Raw genomic sequence first — 21696 nt, 5'->3', positions numbered from 1 at the left:
GACTCTTCCTAGAGCTGGCCGCCAAACTGAGCAATTGGGGGAGAAGAAGTGACCAAGGAGGTCAGGGAGGTGACCAAGAACCTGATGGTCACTCTGACAGAGCTCCAGAGTTCCTCTGTGGAGAAGGGAGAACCTTCCAGAAGGACAACCATCTCTGCAGCAATCCACCAATCAGGCCTTTATGGTCGAGTGGCCAGATGGAAGTCACTCCTCAGTAAAAGGCACATGGCCACCCGCTTGGAGCTCGCCAAAAGGAAACCTAAAGACTCTCAGACCATGAGAAACAAGATGGTCTGATGAAACCAAAATTGAAATCTTTGGCCTGAACGTCAAGCGTCACGTCTGGAGGAAACCTGTCACCATCCCAATGGTGAAGCATGGTGTTTGCAGAATCATGCTGTGGGAATGTTTTTCAGCGGCAGGGACTGGGAGACTAGTCAGGATCGAGGGAAAGATGAACGGAGCAAAGTACAGAGAGATCCTTGATGAAAACCTGCTCCAGAGCGCTCAGGACCTCAGACTGGGGTGAATGATAGTCTACCAACAGGACAACGATCCTAAGCACACAGCCAAGACAACGCAGGAGTGTCTTCGGGACAAGTCTCTGAATGTCCTTGAGTGGCCCAGCCAGAGCCCGGGTCTTGAACCTGATCTAACATTTTCGTGAGAGACCTGAAAATAGCTGTGCAGCGACACTCCCCATCCAACCTGACAGAGCTTGAGAGGATCTGCAGAGAAGAATGGGAGAAACTCCCCAAATACAGGTGTTGCCAAGCTGGTAGCATCATACCCAGGAATACTCCAGGCTCTAATCGCTGCCAAAGGTGCTTCAACAAAGTACTGAGTAAAGGGTCTGAATACTTATGTAAATGTGATATTTCAGTGTTTTATTTGTAATACATTTGCAAAAATAAAATAAAAATGTAAAAATTGTTTGTTTTGTCATTATGGGGTATTGTCTGTAGATTGAGGAAAACATTTTTTTTTTTAAATACATTTTAAATAAGGCTGTAACGTAACAAAATGTGGGATAAAAAGTCTGAAAAAAGTCTGAAGATTACAACTCTATAAAAACAAAACATACGCACGTTTGAACTCACCTCAAAGCAGTATTTATTATACCGATCATCTTTCAGAACACACAAAGCAGTATTTATTATACCGATCATCTTTCAGAACACATAGACACCTCTTGATTAACACTCAGACATCAACACGTACAGTAGTAAAAGCAGAAGGGGCATGTGGTCACGAGCAGGGCTCACGTGCACAACGGCTGTCAGTCAAAAAACCCACACAGAGCTCTGACTTCACGTAGAGCACTGCTACTGTACACAGCTACTGTACACTGCTACTGTACACAGCTACTGTACACTGCCCACTGCTACTGTACACTGCCCACTGCTACTGTACACTGCTACTGTACACAGCCCACTGCTACTGTACACTGCCCACTGCTACTGTACACTGCCCACTGCTACTGTACACTGCTACTGTACACTGCCCACTGCTACTGTACACAGCCCACTGCTACTGCCCACTGCTACTGTACACAGCCCACTGCTACTGTACACTGCTACTGTACACAGCCCACTGCTACTGTACACAGCTACTGTACACAGCCCACTGCTACTGTACACAGCCCACTGCTACTGTACACAGCTACTGTACACAGCCCACTGCTACTGTACACAGCTACTGTACACAGCCCACTGCTACTGTACACAGCTACTGTACACAGCCCACTGCTACTGTACACAGCTACTGTACACAGCCCACTGCTACTGTACACAGCTACTGTACACAGCCCACTGCTACTGTACACAGCTACTGTACACAGCCCACTGCTACTGTACACAGCTACTGTACACAGCCCACTGCTACTGTACACAGCTACTGTACACAGCCCACTGCTACTGTAAAGCTAAGTACACAGCCCACTGCTACTGTACACAGCCCACTGCTACTGTACACAGCCCACTGCTACTGTACACAGCTACTGTACACAGCCCACTGCTACTGTACACAGCTACTGTACACAGCCCACTGCTACTGTACACAGCTACTGTACACAGCTACTGTACACAGCCCACTGCTACTGTACACAGCTACTGTACACAGCCCACTGCTACTGTACACAGCTACTGTACACAGCCCACTGCTACTGTACACAGCTACTGTACACAGCCCACTGCTACTGTACACAGCTACTGTACACAGCCCACTGCTACTGTACACAGCTACTGTACACAGCCCACTGCTACTGTACACAGCTACTGTACACAGCCCACTGCTACTGTACACAGCTACTGTACACAGCCCACTGCTACTGTACACAGCTACTGTACACAGCCCACTGCTACTGTACACAGCTACTGTACACAGCCCACTGCTACTGTACACAGCTACTGTACACAGCCCACTGCTACTGTACACAGCTACTGTACACAGCCCACTGCTACTGTACACAGCTACTGTACACAGCCCACTGCTACTGTACACAGCTACTGTACACAGCCCACTGCTACTGTACACAGCTACTGTACACAGCCCACTGCTACTGTACACAGCTACTGTACACAGCCCACTGCTACTGTACACAGCTACTGTACACAGCCCACAGCTACTGCACACAGCTACTGTACACAGCCCACTGCTACTGTACACAGCCCACTGCTACTGTACACAGCTACTGTACACAGCCCACTGCTACTGTACACAGCTACTGTACACAGCCCACAGCTACTGTACACAGCCCACTGCTACTGTACACAGCCCACTGCTACTGTACACAGCCCACTGCTACTGTACACAGCCCACTGCTACTGTACACAGCTACTGTACACAGCCCACTGCTACTCTACACAGCTACTGTACACAGCCCACTGCTACTGTACACAGCTACTGTACACAGCCCACTGCTACTGTACACAGCTACTGTACACAGCCCACTGCTACTGTACACAGCTACTGTACACAGCCCACAGCTACTGTACACAGCCCACTGCTACTGTACACAGCCCACTGCTACTGTACACAGCTACTGTACACAGCCCACTGCTACTGTACACAGCTACTGTACACAGCCCACAGCTACTGTACACAGCTACTGTACACAGCCCACAGCTACTGTACACAGCCCACTGCTACTGTACACAGCCCACTGCTACTGTACACAGCCCACTGCTACTGTACACAGCTACTGTACACAGCCCACTGCTACTGTACACTGCTACTGTACACAGCCCACTGCTACTGTACACTGCCCACTGCTACTGTACACAGCCCACTGCCACTGCCCACTGCTACTGTACACTGCCCACTGCTACTGTACACAGCCCACTGCTACTGTACACAGCCCACTGCTACTGTACACAGCCCACTGCTACTATACACAGCCCACTGCTACTGTACACAGCCCACTGCTACTGTACACAGCCCACTGCTACTGTACACAGCCCACTGCTACTGTACACAGCCCACTGCTACTGTACACTGCTACTGTACACAGCCCACTGCTACTGTACACTGCCCACTGCTACTGTACACTGCGACTGTACACAGCCCACTGCTACTGTACACAGCCCACTGCTACTGTACACAACCCATTGCTACTGTACACAGCTACTGTACACAGCCCACTGCTACTGTACACAGCCCACTGCTACTGTACACTGCTACTGTACACAGCCCACTGCTACTGTACACTGCTACTGTACACAGCCCACTGCTACTGTACACAGCCCACTGCTACTGTACACTGCTACTGTACACTGCCCACTGCTACTATACACAGCCCACTGCTACTATACACAGCCCACTGCTACTGTACACAGCCCACTGCTACTATACACAGCCCACTGCTACTGTACACAGCCCACTGCTACTGTACACAGCCCACTGCTACTGTACACAGCCCACTGCTACTGTACACTGCTACTGTACACAGCCCACTGCTACTGTACACTGCCCACTGCTACTGTACACTGCGACTGTACACAGCCCACTGCTACTGTACACAGCCCACTGCTACTGTACACAACCCATTGCTACTGTACACAGCTACTGTACACAGCCCACTGCTACTGTACACAGCCCACTGCTACTGTACACTGCTACTGTACACAGCCCACTGCTACTGTACACTGCTACTGTACACAGCCCACTGCTACTGTACACAGCCCACTGCTACTGTACACTGCTACTGTACACAGCCCACTGCTACTGTACACTGCTACTGTACACAGCCCACTGCTACTGTACACTGCTACTGTACACAGCCCACTGCTACTGTACACAGCCCACTGCTACTGTACACAGCCCACTGCTACTGTACACAGCCCACTGCTACTGTACACAACCCACTGCTACTGTACACAGCCCACTGCTACTGTACACTGCTACTGTACACAGCCCCTGCTACTGTACACAGCCCACTGCTACTGTACACCCACTGCTACTGTACACAGCCCACTGCTACTGTACACTGCTACTGTACACAGCCCACTGCTACTGTACACAGCCCACTGCTACTGTACACAGCCCACTGCTACTGTACACAACCCACTGCTACTGTACACAGCCCACTGCTACTGTACACTGCTACTGTACACAGCCCACTGCTACTGTACACAGCCCACTGCTACTGTACACTGCTACTGTACACAGCCCACTGCTACTGTACACTGCTACTGTACACTGCTACTGTACACAGCCCACTGCTACTGTACACAGCCCACTGCTACTGTACACTGCTACTGTACACTGCTACTGTACACAGCCCACTGCTACTGTACACAACCCACTGCTACTGTACACAACCCACTGCTACTGTACACTGCTACTGTACACTGCTACTGTACACAGCCCACTGCTACACTGTTACTATACACTGCTACTGTACACTGCTACTGTACACTACTACTGTACACTACTACTGTACACAGCCCACTGCTACTGTACACAACCCACTGCTACTGTACACTGCTACTGTACACTGCACACACACTGCTACTGTACACTGCTACTGTACACTGCTACACTGCTACTGTACACTGCTACTGTACACTACTACTGTACACTGCTACTGCACAGCCCACTGCTACTGTACACAGCCCACTGCTACTGTACACTGCTACACTGCACACTGTACACACTGCTACTGTACACTGTGTTCCAACCCACTGCTACTGGCACTTACTGTACACTACAACAAAAACAGCCCACTGCTATTTCCAACCCACTGCTACTGTACACTGATGAGGGCACACATTCACTGCAGACAGACAGTAGACACACTGCTACTGTACACTGTGTTCCAATTTAAACAACACTGTACTACTGTACACTGTGTTCCAATCACACACACACACACAACACACACAGGATGAGGGGCAACATTCACAGACAGACAGTAGACAACAAAGCCTGGAGGGACGAGGAACAGAAGAGGTTAATGACTTGGACTACCAGCGAGCGGAACGAATGGTCGTTGTCACTAATCAAATAAAAACCAGGGCTTTGCTCTCCCATAAATATCTGACCTAGTATACTTGGCATTGAGGTTTATGGTTTACACTGGGTTTGTTTCGGGGGAGGGAGGGAGATGGAGGGGAGGTGGAGAGGGACAGGAGGGGGAGGTGGGAGGGAGAGGGAGGTGGAGAGGGACAGGAGGGGAGGTGAGAGGTGGGGGGGGGGGTGAGGGAGGTGGGAGGGAGAGGTGGGAGGTGGGAGGTGGGAGGTGGGGAGGGAGGGTGGGAGGTGGGAGGGAGAGGTGGGGAGGGGAGGTGGGGGGGGGAGGGAGGGGGAGGTGGAGAGGGACGGAAGGGGGAGAGGGACAGGAGGAGGGGGACTGGGAGGGGGAGGTGGAGAGGGACGGGAGGAGGGGGGGGAGGGGAGGTGGAGAGGGACAGGAGGAGGGGGAGAGAGGACAGGGGGAGGGGGGGGACTGGGAGGGAGGTGGGAGGTGGGACGGGGGAGGGGGAGAGGGAGGTGGGAGGTGGAGAGGGACAGGTGGAGGGGAGGTGGAGAGGGACGGGGGAGGGGGGGGGAGAGGGGGGTGGGAGGTGGAGATGGACGAGGAGGGGATAGGGAGGGGGAGGTGGAGAGGGACGGGGGAGGTGGAGAGGGAGGGGAGGAGGGAGGGGGACGGGAGGGGGGGGGGGACTGGGAGGAGGAGGGGGAGAGGTTTATGGTTTACATTGGGTTTGTTTCGTGAAAGCAGATGAGCATTATATGAGATTTTATGAGATTATACCTGTCTCTCTCTCCCCCTCCTCCCATCCCTCTCCACCTCCCTCTCCCTCCCCCAAAACAAACCCAATGTAAACCATAAACCTCTCCCCCTCCCCCTCCCGTCCCTCTCCACCTCCCTCTCCCCCTCCTGTCCATCTCCACCTCCCTCTCCCTCTCAACCTCCCCTCCCGTCCCTCTCCATCTCTCCCTCCCACCCCCTCCCACCTCCCTCTCCCTCCCCCGAAACAAACCCAATGTAAACCATAAACCTCAATGCCAAGTATACTAGGTCAGATATTTATGGGAGAGCAAAGCCCTGGTTTTTATTTGATTAGTGACAACGACCATTCGTTCCGCTCGCTGGTAGTCCAAGTCATTAACCTCTTCTGTTCCTCGTCCCTCCAGGCTCTACTCTGTTGTGTGTGTGTGTGTGTGTGTGTGTGTGTGTGTGTGCCCCCCATCTCTCTCCCCCTTCCTCCCTTGGTTTTGCTTCCAGCGTTTGAAGCCAACGTGTTCTTTCATGTCAGGTGAAGTGAGAAGGAGGCGCTGAGGGGGTGGGGGGGGGGGGGGGGTATGGGACCAGCGTCTCAAGCACAGGTTTTAGTCTGGAGGAGATGAGTGCTGTACCCTTGACTGAGTTAACCCCACAGGCCTGTCATGTCCTATTGCGGGCTTCACTGAGCAGACATGACTTTGGCTCGCAGAGTTACCACAGTCACATGCTCTCGGGAAGCGATGGGTGGATCGTGCTAATTTAAGTCCGGATAGGCGCCAATTTAACCAGCTAACCAGCCTGGAATAATCTATTAAACATGACCTTCACCTGATGGTTCACTTCCCCCTTCTTTCTCCATCTCTCCATCCCTCCATCCCTCAATCCCTCCATCTCTCCATCCCCCCATCTCTCCATCCCCCCATCTCCCATCCCTCTATCCCCCCATCTCTCCATCCCTCTATCCCCCCATCCCTCATCCCCCCATCTCTCCATCCCTCTATCCCCCATCTCTCCATCCCTCTATCCCCCCATCTCTCCATCCCCCATCCCCCCCCCATCTCTCCATCCCCCATCTCTCCATCCATCCCCCATCTCTCCATCCCTCCATCTCTCCATCCCTCAATCCCCCCATCTCTCCATCTCTCCATCCCTCCATCTCTCCATCCCTCCATCCCCCCCCATCCCCCCATCTCTCCATCTCTCCATCCCTCCATCCCTCCATCCCCCATCTCTCCATCTCTCCATCCCTCCATCTCTCCATCCCCCATCTCTCCATCCCTCCAACTCCATCCCTCCATCTCTCCATCTCTCCATCCCTCCATCCCTCCATCTCTCCTTCCTCCAACTCTCCATCTCTCCATCCCTCCATCTCTCCATCCCTCTATCCCCCCATCTCTCCATCCCTCCATCTCTCCATCCCTCCATCTCTCCATCCCTCCATCTCTCCATCCCTCCAACTCTCCATCCCTCCATCTCTCCATCTCTCCTCCAGCCAACCAGAGGAAGACCAGCAGACAAAGAAAGTCCTGGCCAATATTTGAGGAGACCTCAGTTGGTGCATTTCTCTGTAAAGGAAGTAAAGGGCTGAGAAATCTAACAGGAAGTCACATTCCATCAAGCAGTGTTCTGGTATCACATTGGCACATACAAATAATGAAATGACTTATTATAGGCAATGATACTATTTTTTTGGAAGGAAAAACTCCTACAGAAAAAACACAAGGTGTCTTGAAAACAAAACCCAACAAAAACAGTCACGTTGGAACCTCACTTTTCACAAGGAGACCCTTGTACTGCGGTCTTCCTTTGTTTCGCCTTCCAAAAATATATATTCCTTGAAAGCCAAATGGTGTTCCACATGACCGGGTTGAGAGTGCCTCTTCAATTCAACAGCACAGGCAGAAAAGGCGTTGTGGGCCAAACACAGAAGACTGTTTTTCACTGACAAAGAGAGTCTAGTTTACCCAGATCTCAGATACAGAACAGACCCATGACAGTCTGTCGCTTCAAAGAGCTGGAAACAGAACACACACATTACAGTCTGTCGCTTCGAAGAGCTGGAAACACAACAGACCCATGACAGTCTGTCGCTTCGAAGGGCTGGAAACACAACAGACCCATGACAGTCTGTCTCTTCAAAGAGCTGGAAACACAACAGACCCATGACAGTCTGTCTCTTCAAAGAGCTGGAAACACAACAGACCCATGACAGTCTGTCGCTCGAAGGGCTGGAAACACAACAGACCCATGACAGTCTGTCGCTTCAAAGAGCTGGAAACAGAACAGACCCATGACAGTCTGTCGCTTCGAAGAGCTGGAAACACAACAGACCCATGACAGTCTGTCTCTTCAAGAGCTGGAAACACAACAGACCCATGACAGTCTGTCTCTTCAAAGAGCTGGAAACACAACAGACCCATGACAGTCTGTCTCTTCAAAGAGCTGGAAACACAACAGACCCATGACAGTCTGTCTCTTCAAAGAGCTGGAAACACAACAGACCCATGACAGTCTGTCGCTTCGAAGGGCTGGAAACACAACAGACCCATTATGGAAACACAACAGACCCATTATGGAAACACAACAGACCCATTATGGAAACACAACAGACCCATTATGGAAACACAACAGACCCAGTATGGAAACAGAAGCTGTTCTCGTAACAGCGCTGTTCAGCGAGGGGTAGGAGAACATCCACAACAACCACCACAGGGCTCTGGTCAAAAGTATTGCATTAGAGGATAAATCAATACGGGAATCAGCAGAATATTTTCAGAACCCTGACAGACTCTTACCGTCACAGGAACATAGGTTTTGAAGTAGGACGTCAGGGATCAATAGCCCACCATTCGACTAACTCGCAGTTATTCCACTATTATACAGTCGGCGTAGGAGCTAACGACTAAAACGTTCAGTTGGAGAGAGACTGGCGTTCTTGGAAGACTTTACAGTACATCTTGTGTGCAATCTCCACAGACACCGTTCATTCTTTAGTCTAGTGCTGCTAACTGTCCTGTCCCCCCCTCCCCTCCGTCTCTCAGCAAATTCTCATGTTTATCCACTGATTCCCGAACAGAGTCGGGACTCTGAAGAGTTAAAGGCACTCAAACACCCCCGGCCTCTCTCCCAGCCTATCTGCCAGCCTATCTGCCAGCCTCTCTCCCAGCCTCTCTCCCCTCTCTCCTCTCTGCCAGCCTCTCTGCCAGCCTCTCTCCTCTCTGCCAGCCTCTCTCCCAGCCTCTCTCCTCTCTCCCATCCTCCTCTCTGCCAGCCTCTCTGCCAGCCTCTCTGCCAGCCTCTCTCCTCTCTCCCAGCCTCTCTCCCAGTCTCTGCCAGCCTCTCTGCCAGCCTCTCTCCCAGCCTCTCTGCCAGCCTCCAGCCTCTGCCCAGCCTCTCTGCCAGCCTCTCTGCCAGCCAGCCTCTCTGCCAGCCTCTCTGCCAGCCTCTCTGCCAGCCTCTCTCCTCTCTGCCAGCCTCTCCCTCTGCCAGCCTCTCTCCTCTCTCCCATCCTCTGCCAGCCTCTCTGCCAGCCTCTCTGCCAGCCTCTCTCCTCTCCCCATCTCGTGACCTACTGCCTCCCCACCACCCACTGCTCTCCTCTCTGTCTCGTGAGAGACGATACGGACATGCCTGATGCTCGAATGTACGCATGTCGTGCAGCTGAGAGCAGAGTGCGTAGACGAACGGATTGGATTCAGTCAGTCATCCTGATGAGCCTTTGGTTCCCAGCTAACTAGTTTATGCTGTAGAGCTGGCACCAGCAGCAGCGGCATGAGGCTCATTAAAACGGATGTTTATTTCAAATGGGAGAAATAACTTGTAGTATTGGTCATCTGGATGGAGCCGTGACATGCCAGTTCGCTAACGTCACGACAAGCCTGTGTTGTATTGAGGTGCTTCACATCAGCCAGCTGGATCACGGCACCGGCAGTAGCAAACGTGCTCAAATTTGTTCCATCAAATTAGATTTTTTTATTGAGAATAGGATCCTACACAATAAATAACTTGTAATAGTGGTAGTGACCATCTGGATGTCACCGTGATACAGTCTACTTGCTCAACGGAGAGTGATTTCGCTGCAAGCCAGCAACACAAAAATACAGGGCGGTATCCCACGCTCCTACTTGACATAGTAAGGAGAGGGAACGAAGAGAGGGAAGTAAAGGAGAGGGAACGAAGAGAGGGAAGTAAGGAGAGGGAACGAAGAGAGGGAAGTAAGGAGAGGGAACGAAGAGAGGGAAGTAAGGAGAGGGAACGAAGAGAGGGAAGTAAGGAGAGGGAACGAAGAGAGGGAAGTAAAGGAGAGGGAACGAAGAGAGGGAAGTAAGGAGAGGGAAGTAAGGAGAGGGAAGTAAGGAGAGGGAACGAAGAGAGGGAAGTAAAGGAGAGGGAACGAAGAGAGGGAAGTAAAGGAGAGGGAACGAAGAGAGGGAAGTAAGGAGGAGAGGGAACGAAGAGAGGGAAGTAAGGAGAGGGAACGAAGAGAGGGAAGTAAGGAGAGGGAACGAAGAGAGGGAAGTAAAGGAGAGGGAACGAAGAGAGGGAAGTAAAGGAGAGGGAACGAAGAGAGGGAAGTAAGGAGAGGGAAGTAAGAGAGGGAAGTAAGGAGAGGGAACGAAGAGAGGGAAGTAAGGAGAGGGAAGTAAGAGGGAAGTAAGGAGAGGGAACGAAGAGGGAAGTAAGGAGAGGGAACGAAGAGAGGGAAGTAAGGAGAGGGAACGAAGAGGGAACGAAGAGAGGTAAGTAAGGAGCGGGAAGTAAGGAGAGGGAACGAAGAGAGGGAAGTAAGGAGAGGGAACGAATAGAGGGAAGTAAGGAGAGGGAACGAAGAGGCCGTCATTGTGAGTCCAATAGGGCAGTTGTGATTGGCCATGTGTAGGCCGTCATTGTGAGTCCAATAAGGCAGTTGTGATTGGCCAGGTGTAGGCCGTCATTGGGAGTCCAATAGGGCAGTTGTGATTGGCCAGGTGTAGGCCGTCATTGTAAATAACAATGTGTTCTTAACTGACTTGCCCAGTTAAATGAGAGGTAAACATTTGTTTTGGTTTAAATGACTACTGTTTGGGGAAACAAAGGTTCAATTCTAAACAAATAATAATCACTTCTTTCTCTCGGACAATAAAGCCATTTGATGTTTGGTCCAACAGAATCCGTCATACAGAAACACATTATGATACCCTTTTAATATGTCCAAACTCCCAACATTTACAACAGAGCAGACCCCTACTCAGATGGGAGTATCAACGAACACCGTTGATACACCGTCAAGTTTCCACCGCGTACCGCTAGAAGCATTTTCTGCCACAGACGTACAGTGGGGCAAAAAAAAAAAAAAAAGTATTTAGTCAGCCACCAATTGTGCAAGTTCTCCCACTTAAAAAGATGAGAGGCCTGTAATTTTCATCATAGGTACACTAACTTTTTTGCCCCACTGTTTGTGCTGCTAGTTTGTGCTGCTCGTCTGTGTGTGATGGAATCTGCAAATGAGCATTAAAGAAAGATTTCTGTACAGAAACTCATTTTTCATTCTGAGGAAAACGGTAGGCTACATGATTTCAACATCTGAACAAAGTGGGAAGGCGTTATGTTCAAAACAGTTGGACAGACACGGGTCATAAGCATTCAACGGTTCTACCTCATCGTCTAGCAAACAGATCCACGTTGGCTTGAAACATATATATAGAGATTAGTCTGGCTCATCACTAGCAGTGGGCTTGTGTTTAAGAGTTAAATGAGATGGTAATGTTCAAGAATAACGGATACCAGAAGATGGTCAGTAGAAGACGATGTGCACGTTGGTTCTGGTAACATTTTGAACAAAAAAGGGTATTTTCATTGGCTGAGACTTGAAAGCCAGATCAGCGATTATTGAAAAAATTATATATATATATATATATATATATATATATATATATATATATATATATATATATATATATATAATTAAAAGCTGAATAAATTATAACTATTTAGTTGGCTAGGCAGCTCATGTAGCTTAATAACCTGAACATATCTGACAATGTTTTGGAGTTTAACTGTAGACAATTTTTTGTAATTCACCATAACATGAAAATTAACACATTAACACACATTAAAGCAGTGCATTTGTCGGAGAAATGTAGAGCTTGCTGTTGAACAACAGGGTCAAAGTTGAATGTCCTTTGCTCAGATGCGGCTAGACAATGTCTATATAAAGAGGGGCAAATGCCAACAGAATGTGGTAAAACATTCTGGCTTTTTGAAAAGGGACCATAAACATCCCCCAACAAAAAAAGAATGGAAAGACAGGGAGAGATAGAGGGGGAGACCACACAAGGCTAATAAGATTTTATAGATTGACTGGACTAAAAAGGCTGATTTCGCCTTTGTCCTCCCAAATGCCTGGAGGTGTCGTGTGTGAGGCTGAGTGAGGGACATATTGAACGTCTATGCTGGGCTCATTGTTGTCCTGACCCTTCACGAGACACGGTCAATGTCACATGAAATTGCAATTGATTGGTTGGTTGTAAATCACCGGGGGAAATGACTGGAGAGAGTGGTGCTATAGTCTGATCTGGAGGACTCACTAAACAGAGAACATCCCTGGTCGTCCCTACTGCCTCTGATCTGGAGGACTCACAAAACAGAGAACATCCCTGGTCATCCCTACTGCCTCTGATCTGGAGGACTCACAAAACAGAGAACATCCCTGGTCGTCCCTACTGCCTCTGATCTGGAGGACTCACTAAACAGAGAACATCCCTGGTCTACTGCCTCTGATCTGGAGGACTCACTAAACAGAGAACATCCCTGGTCTACTGCCTCTAATCTGGAGGACTCACTAAACAGAGAACATCCCTGGTCTACTGCCTCTAATCTGGAGGACTCACTAAACAGAGATGCGTCATTAGATGCGTCATTAGTAAATGATGTCTGAGTGTTGGAGTGCAACTGGCTATCTGTAACGTAAAAAGGTACCGTAAGGTTTTGCTTAATATCAGGATTTTTTTCAAATGTATTCACACTTTTACTTAAGTATATTTTAGGAATTACATTTACTTTTGATACTTAAGTCAATTTAAAACCAAATACTTTTACTCAAATAGTATTTTACTGGTTGACTCATTTTAAATACTTTTCTATTAAGGTATCTTTACTTTTACTCCAGTATGACACATTGGGTGGAAAAGGGTTGGTCAGAAAGTGATCCTCTACTGTTTCTTCACCCTGGGACCTAAAGTGGTGTAGTTTTCACACCTGATTCCACTAGCTAGGAAACAAAAAAGTTAAGTCATCTACCTGTGTGGCCGTTGGAAGAGCCTGGCGCTTGCCAGGGTTTGATTCTCACAAAAACACATGCACTCACTACTGTAAGTGACTCTGGATAAGAGTGTCTGCTAAATGACTAACATTTGAAAACAAAGACAATGTGCACAGCCTTTTGGTCCCCAGGACCAGTATTAAGAAACACAACAGAATAATGGTTAAAGGAGAAGAGTAACAGAATAATGGTTAAAGGAGAAGAGTAACAGAATAATGGTTAAAGGAGAAGAGTAACAGAATAATGGTTAAAGGAGAAGAGTAACAGAATAATGGTTAAAGGAGAAGAGTAACAGAATAATGGTTAAAGGAGAAGAGTAACAGAATAATGGTTCAAGGAGAAGAGTAACAGAATAATGGTTAAAGGAGAAGAGTAACAGAATAATGGTTAAAGGAGAAGAGTAACAGAATAATGGTTCAAGGAGAAGAGTAACAGAATAATGGTTAAAGGAGAAGAGTAACAGAATAATGGTTAAAGGTGAAGAGTAACAGAATAATGGTTAAAGGAGAAGAGTAACAGAATAATGGTTAAAGGAGAAGAGACAGAAATAGTTTTTCCTCCGTTTCAAAAGTAGTTTCTTACGCTTCCTAAAGAACGTCTGAAACCTCAAGGACACAGATGTAATAGTAGTTTTGTTTTGGTCTTTTTTTCTCTCCAAAAGACCATCAGATGCACTTCGAATCATTTAAACCTGCCTTGAATGTTAAATATGCAGTAACTCAGCAACACCAGGTAAATCTCTCAGCTTTGAGGGATGTCACCAACACAGTACTGTTACCCTTGATCCATACTGGATGAGGTGACAAATCTGCACCAACACAGCAGCATGAACTCGTTACTCCCTTTCAAGAATGTCCCTCAAAAAAATAATACAACAAATCTACTTGGTAACAAGGCAAATATGTAAACGATTTTTTTTGGAGGGGTCATTTTTTGACCAAGCCAAATGTCTTCAGCCTCCTGAGATTGAATAGGCCAGGCTGAAGAATCTGCAGGTTGGTTTTGGGGTGGGTCTGATCGATACTAAGTGACTATGCTAAAGATCTATGGCGGAAGAAGGAAGAGGATTCATACCCTGTAATTTACAGAGGGTTTGGCATCAACCGTGGAAAGGTGACTCTGGGATTCTGGCCTTCTAGGCAGAGTTGAAAAAAAAAATATCTCAGACTGGCCAATAAAAAGAAAAGTTTAAGATTGGCAAAATAACACAGACACTGGACAGAGGAACTCTGCCTAGAAGGCCAGCATCCCAGAGTCACCTCTTCACTGTTGACTTTGAGACTGGTGTTTTGCAGGTACTATTTAATGAAGCTGCCAGTTGAGGACTTGTGAGGTGTCTGTTTCTCAAACTAGACACTCTAATGTACTTTTCCTCTTGCTCAGTTGTGCACCGGGGCCTCCCACTCCTCTTTCTATTCTGGTTAGAGCCAGTTTGCGTTGTTCTGTGAAGGGAGTAGTACACAGCATTGTACGACATCTTCGGTTTCTTGGCAATTTCTCACATGGAATACCCGTCATTTCTCAGAATAGACTGACGAGTTTTCAGAAGAAGGTACTTTGTTTCTGGCCATTTTGAGCGTTTACATTTGTTTTTACATACATGTTGACTCCATATTGACGTTGAGTTTAAGTTTTGACTGACTTTTTTTACCGGATGTAACGAGTTGAATTGTGGGAGTTTCAGGCCCCGGAGTGAACACTGATGGTGGGCTTGCAGTCGGCGTTCCAATTCATCACAAATGTGTTCGATGAGGTTGATGTCAGGGCTCTGTGCAGGCCAGTCAAGTTCTTTCACAATGATCTCGCCAAACATTTCTTCATGGACCTTGCTTGGTACACTGTCATTCATGCTGAAACAGGAAAGGGCCTTCCCCAAACTGTTGCCACAAAGTAGAATTGTCTAGAATGTCAAGATTTCCCTACACTGGAACTATGGGGCCCGAACCATGAAAAACAGTCCCAGAACATTATTCTTCCTCCATCAAACTTTACAGTTGGCACTATGCATTCGGGCAGGTAGCGTTATCCTGGTATCCGCCAAACCCAAATCTGACTGCCAGATGGTGAAGTGTGATTCATCACTCCAAAGAAGGTGTTTCCACTGCTCCAGAGTCCAATGGCGGAGTCCAAAGTCCAAGAACTTTACACCACTCCAGCTGATGCTTGGCATTGCACATGGTGATCTCAGGCTTATGTGCAGCTGCTCGGCCATGGAAACCCATATCATGAAGCTCCCAATGAACCGTTGTTGTGCTGACGTTACTTCCAGAGGCAGTTTGGAACTCGGTAGTGAGTGTTGCAGCGGAGGACAGACTATTTTTTATGCACTACGTGCTTCAGCGGTCCCGCTCTGTGAGATTGTGTGGCCTACCACTTCAAGGCTGAGCCGTTGTTGCTCCTAGACGTTTCCACTTGTGTGGCATCCTAAGACGGTGACACGTTTGAAGTCGCTGAGCTCTTCAGTAAGGCCATTCTACTGCCAATGTTTGTCTAGGTGCTCAATTTTATACACCCGTCAGCAACGGATGAGGCTGAAATAGTCTAATCTACAAATGTGAAGGGATGTACACATACTTAAGTATATATAGTGTATATTGATTCGGTAAGTATTCAACCCCCTGAGTCAATACATGTTAGAATCACCTTCGACAGCAATTACAGCTGTGAGTCTTTCTGGGTACGTCTCTAAGAGCTTTCCACACATGGATTGTGCAACATTGGCAAATTGTTATTTTCAACATTCTTCAAGCTCTGTCAAATTGGTTATTGATCGTTGCTAGACAACCATTTTCAGGCCTCGTCATAGATTTACAAGTAGATTTAAGTCAAAACTAACTCGGCCACTCAGGAACATTCACTGTCGTCTTGGTAAGCAACTCCAGCGTAGCTTTGGCATTGTGTGTTAGGTGCTTAGCCGGTGGTCAGCTCCATTCTGTTCCTGAAAAACTCCCCAGTCCTTAACGATTACAAAACATACCCATACAAAACATACCCATAGCATGATGCAGCCACCACTATGCTTGAAAATATGGAGAGGTGTACTCAGTAATGTGTTGTATTGGATTTTCTCCAAACATAACACTTTGTATACAAGACAAAAACTTATTTGACTTGCCACATTTTCAGTATTAATTACATGTTTTATTGCAAGTTGTAGAATATTTTAATTCTGTACAGGCTTCCTTCTTTTCACTGTCAATTAGGTTAATATTGTGGAGTAACTACAATGTTGTTGATCCATCCTCAGTTTTCTCCTTTCACAGCCATTAAACTCTGTACCTGTTTTAAAGTAACCATTGGCCTCATGGTGAAATCCCTGCGCAGTTTCCTTCCTCTCCGGCAACTGAGTTAGGAAGGAAGCCTGTATCTTTGTGGTGACTGGGTTTATTCATACACCAACCAAAGGTTAATTAATAACTTCACCATCATCAAAGAGATATTCAGTGTCTGCCTTTTTAGTTTATTTTTACCCATCTACCAATAGGTGCCCTTCTTTGCGAGTCATTGGAAAACCTCCCTGGTCTTTGTGGTATGAAATTCACTGCTCGACTGAGGGACCTTACAGATAATTAAACGTGTTGGGTACAGAGAGGAGGTAGTCATTCAACATTCATGTTAAACACTTATCGCACACAGAATGAGTCCATGCAACTATTATGTGACTTGTTGAGCACATTTCTACTCCTGAACTTGAAAACGTATTGGAATTTCAGCCTTTCTTTTTACCCTGTTTTCTCCCCAATTTCGTGGTTTCCAATTGTTTAGTAGCTACTATCTTGTCTCATCGCTACAACTCCCGTACGGGCTCGGGAGAGACGAAGGTTGAAAGTCATGCGTCCTCCGATACACAACCCAACCAAGCCGCACTGCTTCTTAACACAGCGCCATCCAACCCGGAAGCCAGCCACACCAATGTGTCAGAGGAAACACTGTGCACCTAGCGACCTGGTTAGCGTGCACTGCGCCCGGCCTGCCAGAGGAGTCGCTGGTGTATGATGAGACAAGGATATCCCTACCGGCCAACACCTCCCTAACCCGGACGACACTGGGCCAATTGTGCGTCGCGTCACGGACCTCCTGGTCGTGGCCGGTTACGACAGAGCCTGGGCGCAAACCCAGAGTCAGTACAGCGCCCTTAACCACTGCGCCACCCAGGAGGCCCCAGCCTTTCTTTTTTTAAATCGATTTGTAAAAAAAGGTGAAAATCATAATTCACTTTGACATTACGTGGTATTATTGATAGATGGCTCTGTGGCAGAAAGGTGTGGCTAACAGGCCACTAGATGGCTCTGTGGCAGAAAGGTGTGGCTAACAGGCCACTAGATGGCTCTGTGGCAGAAAGGTGTGGCTAACAGGCCACTAGATGGCTCTGTGGCAGAAAGGTGTGGCTAACAGGCCACTAGATGGCTCAGTGGCAGAAAGGTGTGGCTAACAGGCCACTAGATGGCTCAGTGGCAGAAAGGTGTGGCTAACATTCCACTAGATGGCTCTGTGGCAGAAAGGTGTGGCTAACATTCCACTAGATGGCTCTGTGGCAGAAAGGTGTGGCTAACATTCCACTAGATGGCTCTGTGGCAGAAAGGTGTGGCTAACATTCCACTAGATGGCTCTGTGGCAGAAAGGTGTGGCTAACATTCCACTAGATGGCTCTGTGGCAGAAAGGTGTGGCTAACCTTCCACTAGATGGCTCTGTGGCAGAAAAGTGTGGCTGACAGGCCACTAGATGGCTCTGTGGCAGAAAGGTGTGGCTGACAGGCCTCTTGGGATTCCACTAGATGGCTCTGTGGCAGAAAGGTGTGGCTAACAGGCCTCTTGGGATTCCACTAGATGGCTCTGTGGCAGAAAGGTGTGGCTAACAGGCCTCTTGGGATTCCACTGGTTTCATTTGGACATGTCAGTGTCTGCAGTCCTCTATAGTTTTATCATCTCACGTAGAAGTCAATAACACCAGACAAAACAACGAAGACAAGGGAGGGCCATTAAAAAGAAACAAAGTCGAAGAGGGAAATTAAAAAGTGACCTCTACCTGAAGTACAATGTCGTCCATCTCAAACACGAATAACAATACAGATGAATCCCTGTAGAAGAGAACAGGGTATTAAAAGGCTTTAGTTCCTACCTGTAGTACGAGGGGCTCAGGGTTGAAGGCCAGGGTCATCAGTAACTGCATCCTCTCGGTGTCCTTCAGGTTCTTCAGCAGGAAGCTGCCAGAGTCTTTGGTTTCGGCATAACGTCGCACCACCCTGTCCAGCAGCCTCTGAGAGGGGCAGTGCACGAGGTCAGACCAGCCCTCTACCACCTCAGGGGTCAGCAGCCTCACGTCCCCGTTCAGCCTGGCGAACTCAGTCTTGTACATGGCCTGGATGAGGTCGCAGCGCGGGCGGCCAGTAGCTCTCTTACAGATCTTCTGGTCAATGTCCGCCAGCTCCTGATTGGATCCCAGGCGTTTGAGCACCACGCGCCTCGTCCCCTCGCGCGGCTCTCCGTACTGGGCGAAGTACACGTTCTTGACGTTGAAGACATCCAGGAAGCGCAGGCGTCCCCAGGTCTCAAAGGACACCTGGCCGTTCATGAACTTCCTGCACCAGCTGGTGCCGAAGCAGGCGGGGCACTTGTTGAGGTTGATGAAGCGGCGGTCCGTCAGCTCGTTCTTCTGGAAGGAGGCGAACAGGTTGTGGGTGTTCATCAGGAGGATAACAAACAGACCCACCACCAGCAGAAGCTTCAGACAACGGTAGAGACGACCCAGCTTCAGAGGCAGGAAACGCAGCATGGTGGGACAGGATGTGGGGGTCAGCAGTTAGAGTAGAACAAGGGAGTGTTGAGAGTTTCGTCAGGTCGGGTGGGGGCTAGCCGAGCCTCACTGCCTCTCTGTCATGTTGCGCTGGGGAATCATCATCATCTAGAGCGCCTGGTAGGGGCAAGGCTGGCACAGTAACCCCATGCCAAACTCTGACACAGGCCTGCGAGTCCCCGTCTGTGGAACCTGGAGCCTCGACCGGGGAGCCTGCATCCAAGCCGAGAGAGAGAGACAGAGAGGGGAGAGAGAGAGAAAAGGGGAGAGAGAAAAGGATAGAGAGAGAGAGAGAAAAGGATAGAGAGAGAGAGATGGGAAAGAGAGAGAAAAGGGGAGAGAGAAAAGGAGAGAGAGAGAGAGAGAGAAAGAAAAGGAGAGAGAGAGAGAGAACATTACACACCTGAGCCCAGTGAAATAAAAAAAATATTATTTTAACAATAGTTGAGGCATGAATCCTCATGAAACCACTAAAATAGCATGGCAGTAATGATTAAATATTAAACATTTATTAATAAATATCATAATAAAGAGTAATTGCAACATAGGAATGAATTATTTTAGTATTTTATGACATTTTCTGCTGAGATTCTCATTACCACAACGCGTCCATCTCTGTCTGAACGTGTTGTAATTTAAACAGAGTAAAACGGAAAAAATGTATGTTTTCAAATGACAGAAAAATGATTTACTGAATATTCATGTATAATAATATATATATATATATCTTAAATAGTGTTAAAATGAAGTGTCCATGACTGATGTTCTCATCCTCCACAACAGTTTTGAAGGACTGTTTACACGGACAATTTTAAATAAAGTTTGATTTTGAATGAAGCAACAACACAATCTGCCCTCAAGATGTCTACCAGGTGTCTTTATCTTTTCTCCAGTTAAAAGGCAAACATTCTCTTGTCAGACTGCGTACACGACATTATTGATTATCATCATTACCGAAATGTTTTCAACATTTAGAAAATGTCTGATTTAAAAATGTTGCATGAAAATATATTTTATTAATGTGTAATTATGTACATTGAGTGAAAATGAGTCATCATGTCTTCTCTATTGTCAGGCCAAGGTTCCTCCGCAAAACCATTTTCACTTACAGCTGCGATTTAAGGCCAGTTGTGGCAGAGAAAACTTCTGTTTCGGTATATTTAAAACCACACAGACTATACTTTTTAAATATATAAATTAACTATTTATTAAAATGTTACTACCTGTTGAAATTTTTGCTTTATGTCCTGTTTAATTGCAGATAGTCAGCGAGTGACAAAAAGAAAGCTTTAGCAAAATTCAGAGAACAAAAGATTACATCAACCCAGAACTGCTGGAAGAGTACAGGAAGGACAGAGAGAGAGGTCAGGGGTCGGAGGTGACAGCAAGAGTAAATGTAAATATATACATCTACATATATACATTTACATAAATACCTTAACATATTTACATATATACATTTACATAAATACCTTAACATATTTACATATATTCATTTACATAAATACCTTAACATATTTACATATATACATTTACATAAATACCTTAACATATTTACATATATACATTTACATAAATACCTTAACATATTTACATATATTCATTTACATAAATACCTTAACATATTTACATATATACATTTACATAAATACCTTAACATATTTACATATATACATTTACATAAATACAATGGGGCAAAAAAGTATTCACCAATTGTGCAAGTTCTTGTTAAGACTTACAGAAAACGTTTGACCTCTGTCATTGCCAACAAAGGGTATAGAACAAAGTATTGAGATAAACTTTTGTTAATGACCAAATACTTATTTTCCACCATAATTTGCAAATAAATGAATTAAAAATCCTACAATGTGATTTTCTGGATTTTTTTTCTCTCATATTGTCTGTCATAGTTGACAGGTACCTATGTTGAAAATTACAGGCCTCTCTCATCTTTTTAAGTGGGAGAACTTGCACAATTGGTGGCTGACTAAATACTTTTTTGCCCCACTGTATGTATGTATGTATGTATGTATGTATGTGTGTGTGTGTGTGTGTGTGTGTGTGTGTGTGTGTGTGTGTGTGTGTGTGTGTGTGTGTCAGTGTGTGTGTGTGTGTGTGTGGTAGACCTGTGTGTGTGTGTGTGTGTGTGTGTGTGTGTGTGTGTGTATGTATGTATGTATGTATGTATGTATGTATGTATGTATGTATGTATGTATGTATGTATGTATGTATGTATGTATGTATGTATGTATGTATGTATGTATGTATGTATGTATGTATGTATGTATGTATGTATGTATAGGATGTATGTATGTATGTATGTATGTATGTATGTATGTATGTATGTATGTGTATATGTATGTATGTATGTAT

The 21696-nt window shown here is 46.9% G+C and overlaps 1 protein-coding gene across 1 annotated transcript in view; it reads right to left on the bottom strand.

The window, feature by feature from the left end:
- Positions 1-21696, bottom strand: part of dipk2ab (divergent protein kinase domain 2Ab) — an 87518-nt gene that overhangs the window by 25056 nt on the left and 40766 nt on the right. The window contains exon 2 of the mRNA XM_042308579.1: positions 18649-19536. Within this exon, the coding sequence (XP_042164513.1) occupies positions 18649-19302 (654 nt within the window). The 5' untranslated portion in view covers positions 19303-19536. The remainder of the gene's footprint in view (positions 1-18648; positions 19537-21696) is intronic.

Source organism: Oncorhynchus tshawytscha, linkage group LG29, assembly GCF_018296145.1.
Source record: "Oncorhynchus tshawytscha isolate Ot180627B linkage group LG29, Otsh_v2.0, whole genome shotgun sequence".
Lineage (NCBI taxonomy): Eukaryota > Metazoa > Chordata > Actinopteri > Salmoniformes > Salmonidae > Oncorhynchus > Oncorhynchus tshawytscha.
The sequence above is the reverse complement of the archived record's forward strand: the minus strand, read 5'-3'. Positions and strand labels throughout refer to the sequence as shown.